The 17,783-nt window shown below is 28.7% G+C and overlaps 2 protein-coding genes across 2 annotated transcripts; both read left to right on the top strand.

The window, feature by feature from the left end:
- The first annotated feature begins 8,853 nt into the window (after window positions 1-8,853).
- LOC118048576 (monolignol oxidoreductase AtBBE-like 13) lies at window positions 8,854-10,647 on the top strand. Its single transcript, XM_035058346.2, has one exon. The coding sequence runs from the start codon at window positions 8,878-8,880 to the stop codon at window positions 10,492-10,494; it is 1,617 nt and encodes a 538-aa protein (XP_034914237.1). The 5' UTR covers window positions 8,854-8,877; the 3' UTR covers window positions 10,495-10,647.
- Window positions 10,648-11,822: 1,175 nt separating this feature from the next.
- On the top strand, window positions 11,823-13,202 carry LOC118048274 (uncharacterized). Its single transcript, XM_035057881.1, has one exon. The coding sequence runs from the start codon at window positions 11,823-11,825 to the stop codon at window positions 13,200-13,202; it is 1,380 nt and encodes a 459-aa protein (XP_034913772.1).
- The last annotated feature ends 4,581 nt before the right edge of the window (window positions 13,203-17,783 follow it).

Raw genomic sequence — 17,783 nt, 5'->3', positions numbered from 1 at the left:
ACTATCTCATTTTAAAATTTACTATATAAATATTAGAAGAATATTTTATTTTTTTAATGTAGAATTTAAAACTCTTTAATATATATATATATATATATATATATATATATATATTATATGTTCAAAAAAATTATTTTTTTAATGTGGGATATAAAATTGTTTTTATTTAAATACTTCAATTTAAAATATTAAGATAATATCTTTTTTAATGTGTAATAGAAAAAATTTAAATTTTTAAATTTTTTTATTTACAATATGTATAGTTTATATTTACGTATATTGCTTCTTAATTTTTTATATAAAATATTAAAATTTTAAATATATTTTTTTAAAAAAAATTATATTAACTAAAATTAACCTGTATAATAAAAAAACTCAATCATTTAATCAGGTTAAACCCAAATTAATTTAATAACTATGATTTCAGGATGCATGAGCCAGGGAATGTATGTTGGCTGGTGAGGTGTAGAGAGTATATAATTAATTATATCTTAATAATTTGGTATAACCATGCCATTTTGATTAGAGGAATGAAATCATGAACCAAAAGTTTCCGATTTTTTTATAAGACAATAACATAAATGTTTTCCAGGTAATTCAGTAAGTATTTAACTTATTGGGAATATTTTGTTTAGGATTAGCGCAAAGGTTTGTTAAAAAAAATTATTATTTTTATGGAAAAAAACGAAATATCAAAATATAGAATCTACTATATTATACGCTTAAGCTACAATTTCAGGTTAAATTAAGATTTTTTTTAATATAGAAAAATATCTAGGCATTATTATTATTATTTTTAAAAAGAAAAAATTTAAAATTACATGGAAATTGATTTAACGCGACTCAATCACTTTAACGAGTCCAAAAATAACTCAAATAACAAGTAAAAACATAGTTTAACTCAAAATAAATATTAAAAATAAGATTTTTTTTTTTAATAAAATTGAGACAACAAACTTATTAGAACGATTCAGATTAACCCGTCAATTTGTATATCAAGTTATGAAATCATGATAACCCTATAGAAAACAAATCAAAACAAATTATAAAACTCAATTTCCAATAAATCCAATGTTCAAGGATGAAACTGGAAAAAAAAAATTAATTAAAAAAACTTAAAAAAATGATCAGAGTCAACCTGGGTTAACCTGTTAATCTCACGACCCGAGTTATGAGACTTGGATGACCCAATAATTAAAGTAAAATTACAATAAATCATGAAACTCAATTTTCAATCGATCCGATGTTGAGATTAAAATTTTTAAAATTTTTATTAAAAAAAAAATAAAAAATCATTCAAGTCAACCAAGATTAACTTGCTAAACTTGTGACCAAAGCCATAAGATGAGAATAACCTTATAAAAAAAGTAAATCGAAATGTATCACAAAACTTAATTCTCAATCAACTCAATGTTAAATAATAAAATTGACACAAAAAATGATCAATTAGAAAAAATAAGAAAAAAAAAGTCGAGTCAATCGAATTAACCCATCAAACTTGCAGTCAGGGTCATGAGTGTAGGAAAATCTCATAAAAAAAATTAAAAAATATTATGAAGCAAAATCCAAGGACAAATATAATATTGAAGAATATATTTGAAATTAAAAAAAAAACATAGATTAGATAAAATAATAATAATAATAATAATAATAACAAGACATCATTCTAATAAATAGTGTAATATAAGGAGGGGTACAGTCTTTTTTTTTTTTGTAAACTGGACCAGGAACCTATATTACATCACAAGCCAATTTAATTTTTTTAACATAAAAAAGGGATGGTTAGACGACATTAGTGTTTTTAAACAAGTAAGAAAAACTCAACACTGTGTCATTAACTTAACTATATCTAATAAGATCGATGAATTTAATAATTTGATTTAAATAAAAAAAATAGAAAACAAACCATAAAAAACATCTAAAAATAATTGACTAAAAAAATGAATCATCAATATCATACCTATAAGAAGAAGAAAGAAAATATCATTCGAGACTCACCGCCACTCCACCATGAACATCACCCACAACCAAAATATTTTGCTGATATAGTTCAAACTTCATTGCATAAGGATGCATATAAAGAAATCGTATGGTTCACTAGAGCAATGCTTTGGAAAAGCAAACCAAACAAAACACAATAAATTTAGTTTTTGTCTATATTCAATCAATTAATTCTTTTTAATTCAATAAAAAAATATTTTGAGAAAATATATTTAATAAAGAACAAAAAATAAAGACCTAGATAACCAACCAAATAAAAAAAAAAACAAAGGATGTAGAAAGCATATAAAAAAAACACAAAAGCCCAATCTCCAATAAAATAAATATTAAGGAATAAAATTGAAATGATATTATCTTAAAAAAAAAAAAAAAAAAAACCTAGTGAATGTCCTTAAGTCGGGTTAGTTTTCTAAACTACAACTTGTGAAATTTCAAAATGAGCTTAAACAAGAAGTTGAAATTCAAATCAACTCGTTGAAGGAATGAATTGAGTGTAAGAAAATATCAAATTAAAAATTTTGGCAAAGCAAAAAAGACAACAATAAAAATAAAGAGGATAAAATTTAATAGGAAAAAAAATGATTGAGAATAAGATTGCCAAAAAAATTAAATTATCTTAGATGATATAAATAGTAATTAAAAAATAAGTATCAAATCTGAACAAATTAAAAAAAAAATAAGGATGAAATTGAAACAAAATTTGATTTTCATAAGTTGTTACAAATATCTACAAAAAGATCAGAGACTAAATTGAAAATAAAGAGAAGAAAAAAATCAAATGAGGATGAAATTTTAATAAATTTTGATTTTCAAAAGTTATTTGAAATAAAACAAATATCAACTAAAAAAACAGGGACCAAATCAAAACAAAGAGAAGCTAAGGGGCTGATTTAAAAAATTATAGGACAGGGCTAAAAAGTTGAGAGAGATAGAGGAAACAAAGAAGAAGAAAAAAATGGCCTTTAGAACCAAATTGAAAATCTGTTTTTTACACGCGCCACCATTACATGGAGAAGATACTAAGATGAATCTAAAAAAATCTCATAATAGCATTTTTTGTTGTCAGAATGAGCCACACATGTTTTTTAAAGATTATGGAGTAGATGATGCATTGACGCGTGAGTATCACATGTTAGCAAATTTGGTTAAAATACCTTTAATTTATTAAAAGACAAAAATAACCTTCATTTTACCCAATAACAACAAGAAAATCAATAGTGCAATACCAAAAATGCCCTCAAATCCAAAGTATAAAGAAAAACCCCAAAGGGCAAAGAGGTATTTGAACTGTGCAAATAAAAAGATGCGACCAAAACACCACTTTTTGATAGTCAAAATATTTTTTTATATAATGATAAATTAATTATTTTATTGTACACTTTATAATTAAAAATACAAATCTACCTCTTAATAACACCTAATAATGTATTAATGTTAAGTGTATTTATGATAATTTATTGTGCAATTTAAAAGGTAAATACTTCTCATGCAGTCAAATTAAAAATAACAAAATTTCCTAATTGCAAAAAATAATCTTACCATTAACCATTAGCCTCAAGCTTCTTTTTTTTTTTGAAGCAAGAAGGTAAATTTATTATTTTCATCCATAGTAAAATATGTTTAGAGCAATGAATTCACCATCCCTTTTTAAGTTTTCTTTCTTAACGTGTGAAATAAAATGTTTAATCATTGAAATATATTTAACATAACAGAGCACAAATTATTTCACCACCCCTTTCAGTTTTTTTTCTTTTTTTAATATGTGAAATGAAATGTTTGATCGTTGAAATATATTTAACATAACATAGCACAGATTATTTCACATCTCAAAATGTAATTTGAGGTTTTTTTTTTATTATTATTACTGTTATTGTTGTTATTATTATTAACTTTCTTTGAAATAGAAAAATAATTCCGGAGTTCTTCATCACTTAAACAAAGTTAAAGTTCTTATGACTGATATAAAAACAAAATAGTGCAAAATACAAAAAACTCCTGTGAATTTCCTGTTCGTGGACTAACAAGACACTGTCTATTGGAAGTGTTTTGCATTTTTTTTGGTAGTTTTTTAATTTTTATTATTATTGAATTTTAATTTTATCATTCAATAATAAATTAATTAAAAATTAAATTTATAATTTATTTTATTTTATTTTTATATGTTTGCCACTGTATAAAAAAAATCCCAATATTGGATAAAGTTATAATTTTGAAAAAAAAATGATTTTATTGTTTATAAAAAATTGAAAATAAGAGAACTAAAATTGAAAACCATGAAAAAATGACAGGCTTTTTTTTTTAAAAAAAAAAAACCGTGTTGTGAATTTGTTTTTCAAGAAAAATTTCCTTAAGAAATTTTTAAATTTCTTTTTTGATCCTATTGATTTTATAATTATATATTTTAATGTAAAATTTTACTTTGTTCGTATCTCAGTTTTTTAGCTTAATAAAGAAGAGAGAGAAAATCATTAAAAAAATAGTAGAGAAAAGAGACAGGCCAATTGGTCAAATTTTACAGACAAGAATAACCAAATTTTATGTCAAAGTGTTCATGATGACGAAAAGAATGTCATTACGGTATTTTTAGTCTTTAATGTTGTAAGGAAAAGTATATTGGAACTAAGAATTTTTTTTTTAATTTAATTTTGTACTTTTAGAACAATTTAAGGGTACTTTAGTTGAAAAATTAATATATTTAAGTTTTAAGAGTGTTTTTTATGTACTTTTGGGTTGAAATAGGTAAATTTAAAAAAAAAAAAAGAGGATTCTTAGGTAAAAAAAAAAAAAAACCATACCAATTTTTCAGGCACCTCTCTTGTTGTTGGAATCTAGGAAGCTTGGATTTCCCATCATCTATTTTTTTTTATATAAAAAAATTAAGGTATTATCAATGCTTTGTATTAAAAAAAAAAAAAATCAACCCCAGGCTTGGTTTTTTAGCCTCGAGTAGATTTGAGCTTTTAGGTTACTGGCAGGTGTGCAGGGCTAACCTGTCAAGACCAATAACACCTCATCTCTTTTGTTTTTTATTTGTTTAGCAACACTTGACCTCTTTTGCTTTTTATTGGTTTTCTTTTTTTTTTTTTCCCCTAAAAACATAATAAATTACAATTATGACTTGTGTTCATATATTTATTAAAACAATAATATTAAAAAAATTTCTTAGTCGATTAGATTTTTATTAGGTTTATTTGATCATGTTTGGATCCAGCAAATTAACTTAGTGACATTAGATCAACTCCCAAACAATTAAATTTAAAATCCGAATTAAATAAGGAGTCAAATTGAAGGGCCTTTAGATTAACCATCAAGTTAGACCGAGTTTAATAATATTGCCAAAAAATTCAATACATTCTTGTCAAAATTATGAGAATGTTAATTTTTTTAATCAAAACTTAGTTTTATGATTATGATAAGAGGTTATAGTAGTAAATTATTTTGTTACAATGGAATTTAAATTATTTTTGATCTTATATATAAAAAAAATCGCTATATAAATAGATAAATAAAAATCTTTGAGAGTTCCCCACATAAGAACAGGTATTTTAATCCAAAATTATCTTTTAAATTTTTGATGTAATATTTAGTTAACGTTAATAACTCTTTTTAAAAATTCTTCGTTAATAGAGGTCCATGCTTGTATAATAGAAAAAGGCAAAAAAGAAAAAGAAAAGAACTAAAATAGAGACGCCTTTTGTATCGAAATGATGACAACCAAGTTCCATTATATAATATATCCACTAACTCAATTCAACCTCACAATCATGGCAATGAGCAATTTCGTTTTAATTTAAAATAAACATTAGCTTATTATATGGTCAAGTTCTTCCCTCGTCGTTGCAACTTGCAATATTTAGTCCCCGATTGGTCCTCTTGTTAGTGTCAAGATAAATGTGTACGAAGTGATAATGAAAATGAACAGCATAAAAATAAAATAATTTTTATTTAAGATAAGATAGTGATGACAAGAAGAAAAACTCAAAGATAAAAGTTTCTGTTAGAGAATAATACAAGTCATATCCTAAAACTTCACCTAATAACTTAAACTTTTAGATTGAGATGATTTTTTGACATGATATCAGAATTTTAATGACTAAACGGTCACGAGTTCAAATCTCACCATCCCTATTTATTTGATAAAAATTAAGCACAAAGTAATATGGATCTGTGCAAGTTTTAAGTCCAAAAGACTTTCACTTGAGGGAATGTGTTACAGAATAATACAAATCATATCATAAAATCTTATCTAATAACTTAAACTATACAATTGAGATGGTTTTTTGAGAGTCTTAAACTGTTGAATTGGCACCAATTATGACAAGCATGATAATGCTGGTAGCTGTACTTCTGAGATGGAGTAAAGGCTTTCGAATTTTTTTCTTCATGCTTGCTTTCTGAATTCTGAATGGTGATCTTATTGTTTTTATCTTCCCCGCCCTATTTTCTGTGTTTGATCCAATTTTCCTACCATTTTTCCTAGTCCAAAGTTGGAAGTCCACAATTTCTTTTTCTGGAGAAGATTTTGGTTTGGTTGCTTTATCATCCGTGATTTATTTCATCTTCAAATTACAGGTAAAATGTGACAGATTCCGCGTTCTTCTTTTGTTTTTAGTTCTGTTTCTGCCTTATTTGTGTCTAGCATGATTTTCAAGCTGCTGTTGCTGCTGCAATCCCCTTGCCCTTCTTCCTTGCTCGCAGATATTTCTTTTCTTTATAAATTAACTTCTAATCGACCTATGATTTTATATCTTATATATAAAAACCATTAAAATATATCGAATATATAATATTTAGGATATTCCATTAAATTCCTTTCGGTTTAATAAATAAGATCATGATAAAAAAAAAAATTATCTTAGCAAATGCTTTTTACGGCACTTCATATTTTTTAATTTCTTAAATTTTAATTATAATTGAATACATAAGATTATATTTCAGATTTCATCTCATTGATGGTCATTTCATTATCACAAAATAAAATAAATAAAAAATTAAGAGTCCCTAACGGAGCGGAGCGCATATATTAATTTACAATTCCAACTTGGGTTAGTGTTGACTTATATATATATATATATATATATATATATATATATATATATATATTAGCCTGTATAATTCTTGATATAATAAATGCATGATTTTTTTAATACACAATTAGAAAGTTCTTTCTTTGACACCGGCACTTTTTTTAATCTACGGTGAATAAGAAATAAGAAGAAAACGTTATTGAACCAGTGGAGTCTAATATTTGAGTCACTAGTTCAGTAAGTTAATTCGTAAAGCCTTGATCAATCTAATTTTTTATCTTGATTTGAATAGCAAGTTTAACAAGTTAATTCGTGAAGCCTTGATCGATCTAATTTTTCATCTTGAAATTATTTTTAAAACCAAACTATAATTTTTACTAATCATCTAAAAAACCAACTAGATCATATCAAGACAACTTATACATGAATTAATTTTAAACCTCAATTAGATAGATAATGGTTCTAATAAAAAAAAAATTAAAGGTTTTGATCTACATTAACTGTACCACAGGATGATGGCAGGTTTTCAATGTGCAATAATAATTTGCTTCTTCATATTTTATATATATATATATATATATATATATATATATATATATATATATATAATCCAATGCTTCAAATTAATGCTTGCTCATTCTGATAAACACTACGTCAAGATTAGAACGCTACACGTCACTCGAGAGAGGAAAGTAGATCAAAGGGGGTGTGTTTTTGTGCTCGTAGTCGTGTTTGTGTTTTTGTGTTCGATGTTGTGTTTTATGATTTTTTATTTTTTAAAATTATTTTAATATATTAGAGTTAAGAATAATTTTTTAAAAATAAAAAATATTATTTTTTATATATTTTTAAATAAAAAATATTTTAAAAAACCGTCATTATTATACCCTCGCCTCACATTCGAAAGACGTGCTCTTTTTTGATTGGCAAATTTTAGGTGAGAAGTGGTCTTCATCTTCTCTTTTTACCTTCTCTGTTACATTGTCTTCTGACACGTAGCAACTACTTCTAGAAACCCTCTCTGGCAATAATGTGATATTCTCAAAATGTAAGGATATTTAGCAGCTAAACTTATGAGAGCACCACAAGGGAATTTTTTAGTTTTTTCCCTGCCCTCATTCCTCGCAGGCTTTGCCTTTTTCCCTTTTAATTATTATTATTATTATCATGAAATTTTTATTTTTTATTTTTTTATATATTCATTTGATTGACTTATAAAAAACTTTAAAATAATGGGAATAAGCTCGAAATCATGAGTTAAAAATTAAATAAGGTCAGAATAACTCTTTATTTTTGCAGTGATAGTCGATTTATCGACTTTTCTACTTTACTAACAACCTAACCAATAGGCGGACAGATAGAGAGATATATGGATTTCTTTTAAAGTCCACAACCAATAGGCAGACAGATAGAGAGATACATTAAATATTATCTTTTCACGTTGATGGTCTATAACTACCATGCCACTCGTGTGATTATGAAACTTACAAAAAAAAAAAAAATATTATTTTAATATATTTTTAAATAAAAAATATTTAAAAAAACAATTATTAGTGTGCTTTCAAACCTCTCTAGATTTGCCGAGTCATTAATGAAAGCAAGCAGAAGCGAAGGGGACTAGCATTTGTTAAGTTCCAGTCAAAATAAAATCTTGTATCACCAGTAATCATAAGCCAAAACAACTTGAAAGTTGAAATGAACACCTACAAATATTATTGATTCACGTCTCCATTTTATTTTATTTCTTTATATTTTGTGAAATAGTCAGGATGGGCTCCCGATTTCAGGGTCAACTCCTCTATATAAAGACCCTACGAGGCTTCAGTTCTTGAACAAGCAAGCAGGCGAAATGGTGCTTTCAGTTTCTTCCCTTCTTTCTACTGTTGTTGTCCTACTCCTGTCTCCATATGTAATTTCAGTTTCAATTCCAATTCAGGATAGCTTCTTAAAATGTCTCGAGAGAAATTCTGAATCACCCTTTCCTTTTTCAACACTCTTGTATACCCCAAAAAACTCTACATTCACTACTATTTTACGATCTTCTGCTCAAAACCTCAGGTTCACGTTGCCTTCGTCACCCAAACCTGAGTTTATCTTCACTCCTCTGAAAGAATCTCACATCCAGGCTGTAGTTATTTGCTCTAAAGAGCTTGGGATTCACCTCAGAATCCGCAGTGGAGGCCATGACTACGAGGGACTCTCTTATGTTTCCGAAATCGAGAGGCCTTTCAGTGTTGTAGACCTAGCCAAGCTCCGTTCAATTAGAATTGACATCGAGGATAACAGCGCATGGGTGCAGGCTGGTGCCACAAATGGTGAGCTTTACTATAGAATATCGGAGAAGAGCAAGACTCATGGCTTCCCGGCTGGTACTTGCACAAGTTTAGGCATGGGTGGGCACGTTTCAGGAGGTGCATATGGTGCCATGTTGAGAAAATATGGCCTTGCAGCAGACAACGTCATCGATGCACGGATAATTGATGTTCATGGAAGACTTCTTGACAGAAAATCCATGGGGGAAGATCTTTTTTGGGCAATTAGAGGAGGTGCAGGGGGCAGCTTTGGAATCCTCACTGCGTGGAAGGTCAAACTGGTTCCTGTACCATCCACCGTGACAGTATTTACAGTTGCTAAGACCTTAGAACAAGGTGCTACTAAGATCCTGTATAAATGGCAACAAATTGCTGATAAGCTAGACGAGGATCTTTTCATCAGAGTCTACGTTCAGACAGCTAACACTAGTAATGAAAGCAAAAGAACTATTACCACATCTTATAATGCCTTGTTTCTTGGTGATGCCGACAGGCTTCTCCAGGTAACGGAACACAGCTTCCCTGAATTGGGTTTGTCACGACAGGATTGTATCGAAACAAACTGGATCAACTCTACTGTATACCTCGACGGCTTCCCGAATAACACTCTACCAGAAGTTTTTCTTGAAAGAAGGAACCTGCTCAAGACCTACTTCAAAGGCAAGTCGGACTACGCCAGAGAAGTCATACCTGAAACTGCACTTGAAGGTTTATGGGAAAAGCTGCTTGAAGTAGAGAGTCCTCTAGTAATATTGACACCTTATGGTGGAATGATGAGCAAAATACCAGAATCTCAGACTCCTTTCCCTCACCGGAAAGGTACCAAGTTCAAGATTCTGTACTGGTCAAGGTGGCAAGATGCCGAAGAAAACGTTGCGAAGCATATAGATTGGACGAGGAAGGTTTACAAGTTCTTGGCGCCTTATGTCTCCAAGTCTCCAAGGGAAGCATATGTCAATTACAGGGATCTTGACCTGGGAATGAACAAGAACAGGAGCACAAGCGTTGAAGAGGCAAGTGCTTTTGGCACCAAGTACTTCAAGGATAACTTCTACAGGTTGGTTCATGTGAAGACCGAAGTTGATCCTGACAATTTCTTCAGGCATGAACAAAGCATCCCACCTCTTCCACTTCACATGAGAGGAAGAAACTGATGAGGAATTCATGCCCAGCGAAATAATGGTTGCATCGCCTCGTTTATGTGTCTAAATAAAAGTCGAGTATTGTATTAACTAGCTAGCAATAATATGTCTAAATAAAAGCAGGTGATGTTGTCCAAGTTGATTTCCTGTTTTAAAAAATATTTTTTTTAAAAAATATATTTGTTTTTTTTTCATTTGATATAAACAATAAATTATTATTTTAATATAATTCTAAAAAAATAATAATTAAAAACCGAAATAATTATCCATAAAAAAGTTAATTAATGTTCACCTTTTTTAAAATTACATGTCTATTGAATTATATTATATTTATACAAAATTAAAAGGACACTTGCAAAAAAATAAAGTACTTTTGTTTTGTTATGTCTAAAATTAAAAAGAAAAAAAAATGCAAAAGGTTCGCTCTTGGAAAGGTTTAGGAGTGTTTTTTCTTATGCTTTTGTTTTCATATGTCTTCTAGAAATATTTTATTTTAAAATAATATTAAATTATTTTTAATATTTTTTATAATTTTAATGTGTTAATATAAAAATAAAATAAAATTTTATATTTTATATTTAAATATATTTAAAAACACTATTTTGAAAATAGCTGGCGTAAAAGGCATAAACGGTCTGTGAGGCTGCATTGATATTTGATAATACAATAAAGAACCGGGTCCCAAACCCACGCGCTTCTGTCAGCAATAATGCATCTCGTGCCATCACATCTCGACACGTGTACGGTATTCTTTAAATCAGAAGCTTCGTCGTCCTCACACGTAACCTGATCATGGCTCATCTCCCACTGTACTATGCACACTAATGTTAGATCTATCTCCCTATATCACTCCCTCCAGACTCCACTTTCTTTCATCTTCCTCACCTCACTTCTTTCTCGAACAAAAACTTAGCCCTAACCCTAACTTTGGGTTCTCGTTTTTTTTTTTGTACATCTTTTTTTTTTTTGCTTACTGTAATAGAGATAGTGTGAGAGAGCTATGTAAAGAGTGTAATATTGTACCATGTAGAGATCTCAAAAGGAATGGTGTTTTTCAATCAAGCAAATATGGAATTTGAGGCAAAGCCAAGGGTTCATAAAAGGGTATGGTTAATGTTTCAAAAATCAATGGGTATCCTCGTGGGTGGGAATCATACCTCCTCCAGGTTTTGCACTCGCTAAGTCTCTTCGCTTTCTCTTAGATTGGCTTATCTCTCTTTTGATTGCTATTTTTTTTTTATTAAAGACTCAAATCTTTTTGAAAAAACAATCTCTGAAATCTTTGGTTTGATTAAAAACCTGTTTTTGGCGCCACTCTTGTGGTTGAAAGTGAAAGAAACATGAATTTGAAGGCCTTGAGATGCCAGATCCTTAGTGGATCCATAGCCAGGCGTGTACTTCTACGAGCATTTATGCTTGCCACGGCTATTTCCATCATTCCTTTGTTGCAGATCTTGTCTGGGTCTGATCCTGGGTTGTTGCTTGATCCTGTGAGGTACAATGAATGTGATTTCCCCCTTATGTTTATGGGCTCAAATTTGTTAAAGAATCGATTTTTGAAGCCAATCTGGGGCTCAATTGACTGCAAGGACGATATGAATGTGACAACTAATGTTGCTAGAGAGCTAATGGGTATGCAAATGATAGATTCTAGTGCGAAAGCTCTCTGTGTCGGTGAAGGATCGGCTCCTGCAGTTTATGCATTGCGAGATTTAGGATTTGTCAATGCTTTTGGGGTTCACAGACACCCCTTCTTCTCTCTTAAACATAAGAGGATGGTTTATGAGCTTGAATATGCAGAAAATTCCTTTGACTTTGTGTTGTCAGGAGACCTAGACAAGGTTTCAGTCCCAGCCATTGTTGTGCTCGAGATTGAGCGTGTTCTGAAGCCTGGTGGAATTGGGGCTATTCTTGTCGGCCTTAATAGTTTGAACGCCAATAGCCTGATTAGGTCTGCCATGCCTGTGTCTTCATTATTGAAGAATTCCAACATTGTACATGTTGGTTATGTCAATGAGTATACGCTGGTTGTTTTCAAGAAAAGAACTTATAGTGTTGGCTACTTTCAGCAATACCAGCTGCCAGCTGATTGCCCGTCTATCATGAATAATAGACCTCATTTGGAGAATTTAGAACCTCTCACGGAGATCAAGCAAGGGGAACATGAGAAAAGCATAGCTTATTTGCCCAAGTTCATTGATTTGCCCGCCAGGAAGCAGTTAGTGTATGTTGAGATTGGGGGAGGCGAGCATATGAATTCTAGTGTTTCGAGTTGGTTCTTGCCATCTTATCCCGCAGATCACAGCACCTTCAATGTTTTTTTTGTCGACCATAACACCTCGGTCCTGCTTTCTTGTGTGAAAAAGCCTGGTGTTACCTTCATTTATTATCCAGGCCTTGCTGGAGATGAGGCTACTCTTGATCCTGATTTGGAAGAGTTCGATCCATCCATGCGAGATGAAGGGTTTGATTTCCTTGCTTGGTTTAGAGAAACAGTGCAGTATGCTGACTTTGTGGTTTTAAAGATGAAAGCAGGGGAGGTCGAACTGAAATTTCTGTCTGGTTTGTTCAAAAGCGGAGCCATATGCTTTATTGATGAGCTGTTTCTAAGTTGCTCAGATCAGGACGGTGAAAAAGGCCGGGAGAAGGGAGACTGCATGGATCTCTTCAAGAGCCTTAGAAACACTGGTGTGTATGTCCATCAGTGGTGGGTAGAGTAACCACCAATTGATGTATGTTGAACCCTATGTGCGATGGAGTCTTGTTTGAACTGTGTGTGGTGCGTTTCCAACGTTATCGTGGTTGTGTCAAGTTTCTTGTAAGAATGCAGTGGAGGCATTCAAAGTTGCTTAATGGTTGGGCACTTAAGCTAAATAATCAACCATTGTCTTTCATGTTGTTGAATAAATTGTTGTGTGCTTTTTAAGATGCTTCTCGTGGTGACATTTCCTTTTTTATTCTTTAAGTGTTTTGGTTGTCGTTCGCAGAATATGATATACTCATGGAAGCTATTAATTAATTATTATATCATGTGATTGCGAGCCTCACCGCCTTACTTTACAGCTCATTTTCCTCACATTAGGGCATCGCTTTGCAGGTCGTTTTCCTCGCATTTGGATTCTTGTAATCAACATCAAAGACGTAATCTTTGCTAATAGTAATCAAAAGACTTAATTATTTATTCAAGGGATTCCAGTTCCGCTACTGATAGATGAGTGGAAGCCTCTCATTCTCTGCTCTCCATGAATGTACTGAGGTTGAAACGAGTCCCGTGTTCTTGGCTCGCATGTTCGGCTGCCTGGCTTCTGAGATCACCTGCATTTGTATAGCCTTGGCTTCTTGTCGGTGGACAAGAATCTATAGGAAGGGAAGCCGAAATACCGTGGTTGATCAGATCATTATCTGATCTTGCTATTTTCATAAATCAACTTTTTTCCATTTTTATAAAACGAAACAAAAAACCTTTTGTGGAGTAATAATGGTGGCAAAATGCGTACAAATCACTCTGTTACCGTTTTATGCAAGTCATTTTATCCTTCCACCACAAGGAAATATGCCTTGTGGGGAGGCAGGAGAATGAACGGATGACTACAATTCAATACAATCCTTTCCTAAAAAATTATGAAGCCAAATTCATGTTCTGTGTCGTATTCTTTTTTAATATCTGTTATTCAAGTTGAGAATTAGGGCATGCTTTTTGTCTGCCTGTGAATTTTTCAAGACATTTTCATATTTATTCTTACAGTCTAAAATCACATTCATTTATTAACATATACTAAAAGAGCTGTTCTTCTTCTTTTTCTTTTTTTTTTTACTCTTTAGATCATTTATTATATACTAACACTGTGAATTGAAGCGGTGATTTTTTTTTTTTGTTGTTGTAAGTTTTAATTTGTTCTTCAAATTTTTATATTGCATGATTTAGTTTTTTTAAGCTCATAATAACAAAGCACTCAATTGTATATTTTTTTAAGAGAGAGGGTTAAACTGAAAGATAAAGGACTAAGAGCACGGGTAAAGTAGGGTGGTAGATTTTAATTTTTTTTGAAAATTTTATTTTTACCCCTTATTTTTTTTAGTTATTGGGTAATTGGTCCCTTTAATTTTTAAAAATTTAATTTTGATACTAAATTTTTTTTTTTTTATTTTCAATCATTTTTTGGTGAGAGGAGAGAGAGACTTATTGGATTTCAGCTTAAAGAAAAAAAGTTATCGTTAACAGCGATTTCAACCACCAAAATTATTGATTTTTTTTATCAAAAGATTCCATATAATAAGGTGAGTTCAAATTAGGTATGTGTGTGTTTGTGTTTGTGTTTTTTTTTTACCTTGAAAATATCTAAAAAATATATTTGAGTTTGGAAAGATTTTTTGTTTTAGTTTGATTTTTGTTTTTGAGGAAAAAACAATGGGTTGAAAATGAGTTTATTGATAAAAAATTAAGAATCCTGTTTTTTCCGGCCATTGTGAGGATTCCAAGATGATGTATTATCCTTTTATTTTCAAATAATTAAAGGCTCGCACACGGGTTGTTGCTTGCTTAGTCAAGTGTGTGACTTGGTTTACCAGGTCTAACAACACTTGGTCTCATTCTTCTTTCAGTGTGTTTGATCTAGTTGCACTCTAACTCGTTAGGTTAATAAGGTTATATAAAATCAAATTTAATTTAAAATCAGGACATAACCCAATAAGTCTTCAATTTTAATTGAAATATATTAAATAATATCTATTTGAGATTTTTATTGAATAGAAAAATACATTAGGGATTTAAGATGAAGGGTTTTTAATCAAATAGATACCTTTTTATTTTGATTTCTGATATCTAGAATTTTTGGTATTGTTTTTAATTTTTATTAAATAAAGTAAATAGAAAAAATATGTTTTTTCATGGAAAATAAAATTAACAAGAGAAGTAGAGGCTATACTAGTATATCATTTTGTTGCAATAGGATATAAATTATTGGTTTTGAAGATAAGTTATTGAAAAATAATTAAATAAGAAAAATTTAACGGTTTTTTTCATTATGAGTATGAAATTATATATCTTAATCTACAGTTATATATTTCTCGATTGAGTTTTTTTTATTTTTAATAACTTTCTTTTAATATTTATTGGCTAAAAAATAATTCCTTTTTTATTTTATTAAATACATATGTGGAATTTTCATTTTGCAAGTAGAATATTTCTTGATGTTAAGAACACTAAAAGCACTTTAACTTATGATTCAACCAATGTTTTTGTGTTTTATATTATAATCATTGAAATAAAATAATTATAATATTATGTAGGATATTATTCCATTAAATATCTTTCAGTTTTAAATTTGTTTTCAAATAAGATTATAACAATATTTTATCTTAACAAATGCTTTTTTCTATGGCCCTTCATTCTTTTTTAATTTCTTAAATTTTAATCAAAATTTGTTATAATTAAATAGATAAGATTATATTTAAGATATCATTTTACTAGAGACCATTCAATTACAATATAATTAAAAAACAATTAAGAGCTTCTAGCATGAGATTAAATATCTCTCTCTCTCTCTCTCTCTCTCTATATATATATATATATATATATATATATATATATATATATATATATAACAATGTTATGATGTAGTCTTGGTTTAGTGATGATAACTTTGTTTTTTTTGTATTTATCAACACATGTAATTTTCATTTAGTTTTATTAAATACATATATTAATTTTTTTAATTAACAATTAATCTTTTTATTAAATTTGAAAAATGCAGTGGCAATGCTTGCTAATTCATTTTTTTAAGATGAGAAAAATTGATTCCATCCACAATGCTAGCACATGTTAACTGACTAGTACATCATTAATGGAGGTTGGTTTTTTTTTTTTTTTTTTTTCCTCTCTGCAGGGGATTTGATGGACCGTGTATCATTCATAATGCACCTTAATTTACTATTGTGACTCCTTTTCCCTGTAGGAAATCTAACCTATTTCAACGTTAGATTCTCGACGTAAGATTCTTAATGGAAACGTAAATTAACTTATGTTTTTAAAAAAATTAATTTTTTTATTAAAAATTAATTTTTTTATAATTATTTTAATGTGTTGATTTAAAAATAATTTTTAAAAATAAAAAAAAAATATTATTTTGATATATTTCAACATAAAAAATATTTTAAAAAAATAACTACAAGCATAATTACAGACTCTTAATGTCTTACCTAACAAGGTTCTTTAAAGTCAATATAACAACAACAAGTAAACCTGAATTATGGTATCATCTCTTAACAAAATTATACTTTCCTTGTCACATAATAATTATTTTTAAAAATATTTTTTATTTAAAAATATATTAAAACCTGAGTTTATAAAAAAAATTAATTTTTTTTATTAAAAGTTAATTTTTTTACATGTTTTAAATCGTTTTGATCCACTAATCTTAAAAATAATTTTTAAAAATAAAAAAAATATATCATTTTGATATATTTCAACATAAAAATACTTTTAAAAACAAATATAAGCACAATTCTAAACTCTTAATGTCTTACTTAACAAGGGTTCCTTAAAGTCAATATAACAACAACAAGTAAACCTGAATTATGGTATCATCTCTTAACAAAACTATACTTTCCTTGTCACTTAATAATTATTTTTAAAAATATTTTTTATTTAAAAAATATATTAAAATAAATTTTTTTTATTTTTTAAAATAATTTTTAAATTAACATCTTAAAATATCTAAAAACATAAAAAAATTAGTTTAAAATAAAAATATATAAAATATTTAGGCGTTCATCTCCTAGGAAGAACAAGTATGGCCGCAGATAAAATCGAGCAAGGAGCTAGGACAGCCTTTTATCATCAATTTAGTTTTGTGGTAAGAAATATTTTAATTATAGACTCGATCTCATAAACATATCTCATCATAGCTGCGGGAAGCAAGGGAAGACTCTTTAAAAAAGCGCGGACTCCACAGTTTATTATTATTATTTTTTTAAATAACTGTTAATTTTTTAAAACTATTATAATCTTATTAAAAAAAAATTAAAAAATTAATTTAATATTATATTAGTTTTTACTTTTCAAAATTATTTTTAACTTTAAAAAATATTAAATACAAATTTTTTATATATTTTTTAAAGATTTTAATATACCATGTAAATAATAATAAAAATCTTTTAAAAAAATTACTTTAATAATTGAAAAATATTTTTTTTAAAGTAGCTTAAACCACAATACTAAACACATAATAAAAACCAAAACACAATATTAAAAAATAAAATTAAAAATTAAAAAAACGATTAAATTACTATACAAATCAATA

The sequence above is a fragment of the Populus alba genome, chromosome 6 (genome assembly GCF_005239225.2).
Source record: "Populus alba chromosome 6, ASM523922v2, whole genome shotgun sequence".
NCBI classification, from domain to species: domain Eukaryota; kingdom Viridiplantae; phylum Streptophyta; class Magnoliopsida; order Malpighiales; family Salicaceae; genus Populus; species Populus alba.
The sequence above is the reverse complement of the archived record's forward strand: the minus strand, read 5'-3'. Positions and strand labels throughout refer to the sequence as shown.